The sequence below is a fragment of the Arachis ipaensis genome, chromosome B7 (genome assembly GCF_059453495.1).
Source record: "Arachis ipaensis isolate K30076 ecotype BB chromosome B7, ASM5945349v1, whole genome shotgun sequence".
NCBI lineage: Eukaryota > Viridiplantae > Streptophyta > Magnoliopsida > Fabales > Fabaceae > Arachis > Arachis ipaensis.
The window spans coordinates 34,225,378-34,236,386 of record NC_142442.1 but is presented as its reverse complement, the minus strand read 5'-3'; the positions used below and the strand labels follow the sequence as shown (position 1 = coordinate 34,236,386).

Below are 11,009 nucleotides of genomic sequence, written 5' to 3'. Positions count from 1 at the left end.
TCTCTCTCTCTCTCTCTCTAGAAAACTACATCTAAAACCTCCAATTATGTGTATGAAAGTTGTATGAATGAATGTGTGAATGATTCCCCACTCTGCAGCCTCTATTCTGTGTTCTCGGACTTGGAACTGGGCCCAAATGGAGCCCAGAAATCGCCCCTAGCGCTTTCTGCAATTTCTGCACGTGGCGCATGTCACGCGTACGCTTCGCTCGCCTTCCGCGCCAGTCACACGTACGAGTCGTCCAAGCATATGCGTCGCTTCCAGCTTCTCAAAACTTCATTTTCTCGCGTTCCTTCCACTTTTTCATGTTTCCTTTCCATCCTCTAAGCCATTCCTGCCCTATAAAGCCTGAAAACACTTGACACACAGATCACGGCATCGAATGGTAATAAAGGGTAATCAAAATTGACAGTTTAAAGGCCTAGAAAATATTTTTTCAACTATGGCACAGAATTAGGAAGGAAAATGTAAAACACGCAATTTATATGCATAAGTGTGAGAATAATGGATAAAACTCGCTCAATTCAATATAAAATAAACCGTAAAATAGCGGTTTATCAATCTCCCCACACTTAAACATTAGCATATCCTCATGCTAAACTCAAGAGAACCAAAAGAGTGAAGGAAGAATGGTAGAACTTATGCAATGTAACCTATTTAGATGTGAGCCACCTACATGTATCATGCTATTCTAATTACTATATATATATATAAGCATACATGTGGTCAAATTGAGTCAAATTTCCAAGAAATCATATATGCACAATCAGGGGCTAAATCAATCATATCAAAACACAGTCACAATTGAGTTGAGTTAATCAAAAGAGTTCACAAACTTGCAAGACAAGCAATGATCAAATATGAACATATGGAAATGAGCTATTGAACCCTCACTAGATTTGTATATGCACTCTAATCACTCAAGTGTTTGGGGTTAAATAACTCAAATCTCCTCTAGTCATGCTTTTTAGAACTTTGTTCTTCATCTAACCAATCAACAATTATCCAGTGTAAAAATGCAAATATCATGAGGGCTTTTCAAGAATGTAATGGGGCTAAGGTAAGGGTGAGGGTATATATTTAGCCAAGTGAGCTATCATATGAATCTTTGACTAACCTAAGTTCTCTCATAACACATATACATACTCTATACAATTCTAAAATTAAGCCTAACTATCCAAAATCTCACTTTTTCATCACATACTCATGTATCTAAGTTTTCTTTAATTTTTATCACATATGCAATTATCTTTTTATTGAACTAACCTTGGGGTGAATTTTACCCCTTATTCAATTTTTTTTTTAAACATGAAAGTAAACATAACATATCAATGAATATGGTTTTTCTGGTTTCACATGAGTAAGCACCCAAATTTCCAATATTTTTGTCAATAAAACACAACACTTTCTCATCAACCCAAGTTCCCATAATTCCCCACACTTAGTTGACACACAATCTCTATCTTAAGCTAATCAAAGATTCAATTGGGGTAATTAATTATTTTTCTGCTTAAGGCTAGTGATGTGTAAAATACAGAACCAAAAAGGGGGTTCAGAAAGCTCAAAGTAGCAAATAAAGGCAAATGAAATGGTAGGCTATTTGGGATAAGTGAGCTAATATCAAATGATGGCCTCAATCACATATAAGCATGAACATACACTAAATAATGGACTTATAGAATGGAACAAACTCAAGCTTGCAATCATAGAGAAGAAAACACACAAGAATAAAAATCATGGTTAAATAATGTAACCATGCAGTTAAGCTCAAAAACTCACGGGTTGTGTGTTCTTAGCTCAAAAACCATATTCCAATATATATATATATATATACTAAATGAGATGTTGTGATTATAAAAAGCTAAAAGTTTTTAGTTTATCTCTATTTTCAATTAAACCAATTTCTCATATGCAAAAGGATAAACTAAGCTCAATAATCCATGTTTTTTCACATCACAACTAATAGACTAAAAGTGCAATTCAAGCTAAATATCTAAGATATATACAAGCCTGACGTGGCAAAAATTGGTGAGTCAAGAATTGTTATAAGATATGCATTGCAAGTATAGTTCTCAACCAACCAGAATTCCGCTTATCAATTTAGAAGGTTGTCACAAGAATTAAAATTAAAATACTGGGAGTATGAATCCCAGGTCGTCTCCCAACGAGTTGCAGAAAGGTGTGCTATTTTATTAATCAGATGTTTTCAAAATGGTTTGAGTTGAATAAACAGGAAATTAAATTAGAGAAATTAAATAATTTAAATAAAAGCCTTGACTGGGAGTAGATTAGTTGGAAGCCCTATTCTTGTTGAAGTACTCTCAAGATTAATTGATAATTGAAGGTTGTTCTATTTAGTTATCCCTTACTAGGTAAGGGAAAGTCAAACAAGTTAGAATGCTGTTTCTATTCACAAGTTCCAATCCGCTCAATTGAAAAGGATTGGTGTCAATGACTAGAAAGCATCCCAACAATAAACCTAATTACAATTTTTCTTTTAAGCATCCCAACTCAAGGGTTCCTTTCAATCAACTCCCCATCAAGTTAGGGAACTACTCGCTCATTGTGAATATAGAACTCATAACATAGGAAAGGGAATTAAAGAAAGACATGATAGATAAAACTCAAGGGAATCAATTAAAAATAAAAGTAATTCTTGTATTAATAAATTTTAAAATAATCCAATAGTAAAATTGAGTAAATTAAAGGACATGGAAGAGTAAAGCCAAGTAAAGAAAAGGGTTAAGTACTGAAATCGTCCCTAAGGTAAGTGGCGAAAATCAAATTCGTCCCCAACGTTTTTTTGCTATTAAAATCATCCCGAACGTTCAGAAACACTTTAAAATCATCCTTTTCCAAATTTTTGGACCAAAATACCCTCATCATCATCATTCTCCTCTTCACCTTCACCTTCACCTTCACCTTCACCACCACCACCACCACCACCACCACCACCACCACCACTACAGACACAAACACAAACACCAACACCTTAACCCCACTCCGGTAACCCCCCACCCCTCACCCACTCCCTCACCGTAAACCCCCACCCCTCACCCCCTCCACCCCCTCATCCCCCACCCTTCACCCCCTCACTGTAACCCTCCACCCCCTCACCCCCTACCCCTCACCGCCTCCCCCTCACCCACTCTCTCACCCCCTCACTGTAATCCTCCACCCCCTCATCCACTCCCTCACCCTCTCACTGTAACCCTCCACCCCCTCACCCCCTACCTCTCACCGCCTCCCCTTCACCCACTCCCTCACCCCCTCACTGTAATCCTCCACCCCCTCACCCACTCCCTCACCCCTTCACTGTAACCCCCCATCCCTCACCCCCTACCCCTCACCACCTCCCCCTCACCCACTCCCTCACCCCCTCACTGTAATACCTCCTCCCCCACCCCCTTTCTCATGCCCCTCTCTTCATGTTCATCATCATCATCATCATCAACAAAAAATTCAAACATGCACAACAAATTTTACAAAAAATCCAGTCCACAGATTCAACAAATTCAGTTCACAGAAGAAAAAGAAAAAGAAGAAGAAGAAGCGGTGGTGCGGTGGTGCGGTGCGGTGCGGGGGGTTGGACCCACGGTGCGGCGGCGGGTTGGATGCAGGGGCGGCGGCGGGTTGGACGCAGGGGCGGCGGCGGTGAGGGGGTGAGGCGGCGGCGGTGATGGGGGTGAGGGAGTGGAAACTGATGGTGATGATGATGTTGATGATGGGATGGGATGGGATGGGATTTGGGGGTGGGTGTAGGAGGAAGGGAAATTGGGGGGTTGGGGGGGGGGAGAGAGAAGCGAAGAGATGCTGATGGGTGAGGGTGGGGGTAGGGTTTTTTTTTTTTAATTAATAGTCAAGGGTATTTTTGTCCAAAAATTCGGGAAAGGATGATTTTAAAGTGTTTCTGAACGTTCGGGATGATTTTAATAGCAAAAAAACGTCGGGGACGAATTTGATTTTCGCCACTTACCTTAGGGACGATTTCAGTACTTAACCCTAAAGAAAACGAACTAGAATGACAGTCTTGATAAGGTGATAACTCTTCTCAATATCCCAATGCAAAAAGCAATAGAAATAAAATCCTAAGAACTATGAATGTGTAGAGAGAGAAAACCTAGAGGAGGAGTAAAACTAGATCTAAAAACTAAAATTGTGTAGAATGAATGTTGTTCTTGGTTTCTGCATGTTCCCTGGCTCTAGTCTGCTTTTCTAGGCCGAAAACTGGGTCAAAACAGGGCTCAAAATCGCCCCCAGCAAATTCTGCAGATTATGCAGATCGCGCACGTCACGCGATCGCGTCATTCATGCGGACGCGTCATTCGGCATTTTGCTTTGCCATGCGGGCGCGTCGTCCACGCCTCTTCGTCACTTGTGCTATTCTAATCCGCACGGTTGCGTGAGCCATGCAGCCGCGTCACTTCTCGCTGGTCATCTCCTCAATTTCTTGTGTTCCTTCTATTTTTGCAGGCTTCCTTTCCAATCTCCAACTCATTTATGCCCTATAAAGCCTGAAGCACTTAACACACAGATCACGGCATTGAATGGAATAAAGGAGAATTAAAATACATAATTAAAAATCTCTAGGAAGCAAGTTTTCAATCATGTAATAATTTTAGGAAGGAAATATAAATACATGCTAATCATATGAATAAGTGGGTAAAGATCATGATAAAACCACACAATTAAGCACATTATAAACCATGAAATAGTGGTTTATCAGAGCCCAAAGTGCAAAATGCAACAAAGTAAAAATAAACAAGAGTATAATAAAATAGAAATGTGCAAGTACTAAAAGAAAAATAAAATAAAATAAAATAAAGCAAAAATACAAAATAAAGCAAAATAGAACAAAAGTCTGAAATGGTTCACCAAAATATAATCCGCCAGAGACGGCGACATCCCCACACTTAAAGCACAGCATCGTTCTCGATGCTCTCAGTCAAGCTGGGTGTGAAGGATCATCGCCTGCATCTCTATCGTCTCCTATCGAAGGATGTGCCACTGGCTCTGTCGGCTATGGCTGTGCAGGTGCCTGTGGCTCTGTAGGGTACTCAGGCTGAGTCGCCTTCTGCTCATCCTCCTCCTCCTCCTCGGAGTGCTCCGAGGGTGTGTCAGGCTCAGAGGGGATGTCAGTACGCCCCGACGTCACAATCAGCTTCAGATGTGAATAGCGTCGCTTATTACGACGCTCAGACTGCTCATAACGCCACTGATTGCGGCGCTCTATTTGATCAAGGCGCTCAAAAAGATGGTGCACAAGATGGTAGACTGGCTGAGAAGCGGATGATGGTACTGCGAAAGCAGGTGGTACTGCAGGTGCTGCTGAGGATGTAGCTGCATCAGTAGAGGTAGTAGTAGTAGGTGGTCTATGGCCTAGAGGTCCGAACCGCTTGCCGTGCGGAATAACCTTCTTGCACTCGGTAATCTGTAGTCTCTCATCCTCTAGCTCCCAAGGTACCTCAGCTCGACGAGCCATCTGGGTGATCAAATAAGGAAATGGCAGGGTGCCTCTGACATGAACTCTAGACATGTACTTCCTGATGAGCCGTGGAAGGTATAGGTTCTTTCCTTCCATGACGCACCAAATAAAGATGATCCTGGTAGCTGACACTTCTGACTCGTGAGTACTAGGCATAACATAATTACTCAGTATCTGTTGCCACAGCCTAGCCTCATCATTGAGATAAATAATTTTTATACCCCGTGGAGTTACCTTTGACTTTCTCATAGCCCACAGAACATCAGGATCAATGGCTATGGTACACCGGACAGCATCCCAATCAAAACTCATGAATCTAATAGACTCCTCGGCCTTCTGGAAACCATCTATATCATCTGTTATAGGCTAGAAGTGGAGGATATACTCTATCGCCTCCTCTGTGACTAAGATCTGCTTTTCCCTAAGCTGCACTGCATCAAGGGTCGTCCTATAATAGTTACAATAGAACTCACGGACCCATGATGCGTTTACTTCTGCCAGATCTCTATCCAGAAATACCCAACCTCTCTTTTTGATCTGATGTTCAGTGTACTTTCTTAATTCGGTTGGTATTTTGAGCGTCCTTTCCAAGTAGAGGTGCCATTTTTCCGCGAAGACCGAAAACTTGAGTTCACAGTAAAGATTGGCAAATTTGACTGGGTCATTAGCAAGCACAAGTTGATCAGCTTTTTCTTAATTAGTAAAGTTCTTTTCATGCCAAGATTAATCCGATAGAACATCCGATAGAGTAACGGATGACTGTCCTCTCTTCCTCTTACCGGAGCTGGCCTTAGGCTTGTCTTTTTCTTTCCTATCAGACATCCTGAAAAATAAAATTTCCAGGATACAGATTATCAAATTAAAGCAGAGAAACAAAAAGGCAAACAATATACACGCATAACAAGCAGGAGATAGGTAAAAGAGGAGTTGAAGCTAACACATGAAGTGAGTCAGAAAGAGAAAAATCATTGGAATGAAAGAAAGGTAAGATTCAAAGAAATTAATCAGAAATCACAATCCAAGAATTTATATAATGAAATCTAGAATGCTTGTTAGTTAAGAAACAACAAGTATCATGCCTTGAAAGGAATTAAAAGAGTTAGTTTGAAAAAGAGTGAAAACAAAAAAGAAAAGTGAGAAAGTCAATTTAGTTAAAAGTTAGAGAAGTAGGCTATAATTAGTGGCATGGTAGTGTAGTTCCTAACTAAAAGAAGTTCAAAAGGTTTAAGAACAAGCAAGCTCACATTCAAGCATACAATGCAAGTCATTGATGATAAAACATGTAATGAAAGAAGCACAAAAAGAAATAAAATCATCGACAATGCATTTCAAATAAAAGGAAACCAAAAGGAATGGAAATGCTAACCCATCACCCCATGAATTAGCTTTGGTTTAAACCAAATAAATCACAATTCAAAAGTACTAAAGTCAATTCATGAGTGGAAGTTGAGTAAAACAGTTTTTAGAAAAATTAGGCAGCATTTCGGCAGTAATGTGAGCGTTCTCGGAGTAAATAAACAGCAGCAAATCAACAACTCAAGCTCGATTTCAAACAGAATCATCAACTCATTTGAATCTCAGAATGATTCATGCAAAACCAGCAACTATAATGTCAGATAAGCAAAGGGTGTATTTTCAAACATGAGCAGAATTTTTAATCCATATAACTCAGGACAGATTCAAACGAGAGTTACACACGAACTTCATATGCATTGAGCATTATAAACCAAAACAGTAGCAAAACACTGAGTTAATCACAGGCAGGCATGGTTGAGTTCAAACACTTAAGTGCAGAATTGAAATGGAAATTGAAATGGAGCAATTGATGATTCAAAGTAAATTCCAGAAAAAACAGCAACATGAACCATTCAATAAGCTAGCAATTTCAATCAGTAGTAGAAATTTCAAACTCATGAATTTCAATATATGTCAATTAGCATGAACAACAAGGAAATTCATGTGACTCAGGCATCATTAAGCATAATAAAACAGCCCAGATCAGCATAGTAGCGAATTGGCTATTTTCCAAACTCAATTAATCAATTCGGATTTCCTATGAATTCATTAACAATTAAAAACACCAAAACCATATGTAAATTCATAAGAATTAAGCAAATGAGCCAACAAGACACCAATAAGCATTTATTCCATAACCAATCAAGCATATGCAACATGCTTTCTTTAATCAATGAACAAAATAATGGCTAAAACCATGGCATTAATTCAGCAAAAACTGCTCAAAAAGAAGATATGTAATCAGCCTTCTTTCATTAAATTCAGCAATCAATCATTAATAAGGAATATGGATTCAAGGAATGAAGCTCCACTGAATTAACAATGAAGATCAAATTGAGACATAACAACAGCATCACAATTCAGTTAAGCACAGGGGTAAATCATCAGCACAAACAAAGAAGAATTAACCATTCCCAGACAGCAAGAACAGAGCAAATATCAGACCTAAATCCACTAACCACATCCTAACTATCTAACCACCTAAAATCAACTAAGAACATGCATCTCTAACTATCCTAATTCTAATAAAATTTAAACTAAGCTAACTAACTTAATTGAACAGAAGAAGAATTGAAATGCAGAGATGGAAGCAGGGGGACCTGGGAGGAGTAGTAACAGAATTGGGAAGGAAGGGAAAGGATAGTGCCGCCCAGAGATGGCGGCGGCACAGTGGCGCAGTGGCTGTCCGCGGCGGTGCTTGGTGAATTCGAGAAGGGTCAAGAGGTGGCGAAAGGGGGAAGAGAGAATAGAGAAGAAGGAGAAGAAGAAAAAGAAGAAGAAGGGAGAGAATGGGTGGTCGGCGGCGGCTTGGGGTCGTCAGACGAAGGTCGGTGGTGGTAAGAAGCAGAGGTTGATGATGGTGTTGATGGAGGTTTGGAGGGAAAGAAGAGAAAATGGAACGTTGAGGGAGAAGGGATAGGGCACGCGAATGGGTTAGGGTTCTCGTGTCTGGGGTTAATGAAATCAAATCCATGCGTACGCGTGGATCACGCTTGAGCGTGGACGAGACAAAAATGCATCGACGCGTAAGTGTCATAGACGCGAACGCGTGAAGGGAGATAAATCAAGATGACGCGTACGCATGAAGCACGCATACGTGTCGGCCGAAATTGTGCTAAACGCACAATTCCTACGCCGCTTTCGCGCAACTTTCTCTTCAAGTTGAATGGGGGCAGCATTTACGTGCGACGCGTACGCGTCAGGCACACCCACACGTGGAGTGCCAGAATTGAAGATGACGCAGACGCGTGCGCGTGGGTCAAATTATGCTTTTTGCACACCAGCCGCACGATTCCATCACAACTTTCTGTTCATTAGATGGGAGAGCGAGATTTGCATCGACGCCCACGCGTCACGTACGCGTATGCATGGGTTACCCCCCTTTTTTTAATGCAGAATGCAGGTAATTATGCAGAAATTATAAATGAACACTGATAAAAATAAAATAAAATAAAACTAAGAATAAAAATGAAAGATCGTACCATGGTGGGTTGTCTCCCACCTAGCACTTTTAGTTATTGTCCTTAAGTTGGACATTTGGTGGGCTCCTTGTCATGGTGGCTTGTGCTTGAACTCATCTTGAAACTGCCACCAATGCTTGGACTTCCAATAAGCTCTATCTATTCCAAGTAAATTTCCCAAGCTTTGATGGAGTTCTTCACAAGTTTTGTGCTCCCAAAATTGATCCTCTTGTATGCCCGGATCCCAAATCTTGTTCCTACACCCGTCTTGAAGTGGCTCATCATCGCTCCAACTGGGTGGCAAGCAATCCGAATTCTCAATGCAATACCAAACTCTTCTCTTAGATCTAACCAAATGTTCACTAGTTCCACCCTTGCATCTAGTTCTTAAAGTATCAACCTTGATGAGCCTTGATTTGCAACTCCAACTACTAAACATCCTTCTCTTACGCTTAATGCCACAAAGCCTCCTAAGTTGGCCATCCGTTTCAAGAATACCATATTCAAGTGGGACAGTAAAGTGAATAGAGATAAGTCTTACCCACTCAAATGAAGGAGTAGATGGCCACCTAGGTAGAGAAGTCTCGAACGTTCTTGACAAAGCGTACTCAACTCCCGTCCACCCTTTCCGAAGGACTTCCACTTCCACATTATTCCCAGACTCAATCAGGAAAGGGTCTTCATATTCAAGGAGTTCATTTGCGGATGTAGATTCATCACTAGGAGGACTTGATTTATGATCCTCATCACCAAGGGAACTTGCTTCTTGATCTGTCCCATCCAAGTCTTCATAAGGAATATGCCATGGAGGCTGTGCACTGGCCTTCTTGACATCAATTTCAATTTTCTTGGAGGAATACTCTACAACTCTAGATTCCCATGGAGGTTCAGCATCTCCTAAGTCTTCAACCACTTCTCCCTCTTCAACTATTATGGCTTCCTCCACTTGTTCCAATACAAAGTCATGTTCCTTATTGTCCACTGAATTTTCTAGTGTCTCTTTCATGCTACGCTCTTCTAATAATTTTCCACATGTAGCCATAGGAGTGCTTTGAGTATCAAAGCACAGAGAGGCTAAATTACCTACTACCTCGGTTAAGGTAGCTATGAACTCTTGTGTCGTCCTTTGCATCTCTCTTTGCCCTTGAAGAAGAACACTTAGAGTGTCATTCATTGGAGATTGGGGTGGATATGAGGGTTCATTATTTGGGAGGAAAGGTTCATGATATGAGGGTGGTTCATCATAATAAGGATGTGGTGGCTCAACACTCTCCATCTTTTCCACTTGTTACACAACACACTTCAATTCCTTGTTCTCAAGTTGAGATTCTTTAGCCATGAGATCTTCGTGTGCTTTTTGGCTTACCACTCGCTCTAATTGATGAAAGGTTGCATGAAATTGATCCAGTGTTTCCTTGAGACGATCCTTTGATTCTTGTTCCGTTCGGATTGCATGATTAGGATCATATGGCTCTAGGGTTGATGGATATGGACATGGTGTATATGAAGGTGGTGGTTCTTGGAAGTAATTGGGTTGGAATTGGGGTGGCTCTATGTATGGTTCATATGGCTCATGGGGTGGTTGGTAAGGTGGATAAGGATTATGATCATATGGAGGTGAATGGTAGTATGTGGCTTGTGAGTATGGTGGTTCAAAGCTATGTTGAGGAGGGGGTTCATAGGCATATGGTGGGGCTTGTTGGTAACTACAAGGGAGTCCACCATATCCATCGTCTTGGTACGCACCCTGGAATGGCTCTTGACCATAGTAATTTGGTGGAAGTTGGTTGTCACGAAAAAGTCCACCATAACCATTGTCTTAGGATGCATCGTAGAATGGTCGTTGCCCATGGCACATTGGAGGAGTTTGTTGCCAAAAGGGTTGATCAAATCCTTGTGGCTCCTCCCATCTTTGATTATCCCAACCTTGATGCATGTTCTCATTATAGCTTCCATTCCCTACAACATAATTTGAACCAAACTCGTAGCCAAAGGGGTGAGAATTCATAGTAGCAAGTGAAAACAAAAACTAATAAGAATTAATGAAA

At 40.9% G+C, this 11,009-nt stretch overlaps 1 protein-coding gene across 1 annotated transcript; it reads right to left on the bottom strand.

Moving 5' to 3' along the window:
- Positions 1-5,020: 5,020 nt before the first annotated feature.
- Positions 5,021-5,581, bottom strand: LOC148550802 (uncharacterized). The gene has a single exon (XM_088494626.1). The coding sequence runs from the start codon at positions 5,579-5,581 to the stop codon at positions 5,021-5,023; it is 561 nt and encodes a 186-aa protein (XP_088350752.1).
- Positions 5,582-11,009: the final 5,428 nt, after the last annotated feature.

Coding starts and splice junctions, on each gene's coding strand:
- LOC148550802 (XM_088494626.1), bottom strand. CDS start 5,581: ATGGAAGGAAAGAACCTATACCTTCCACGGCTCATCAGGAAGTACATG.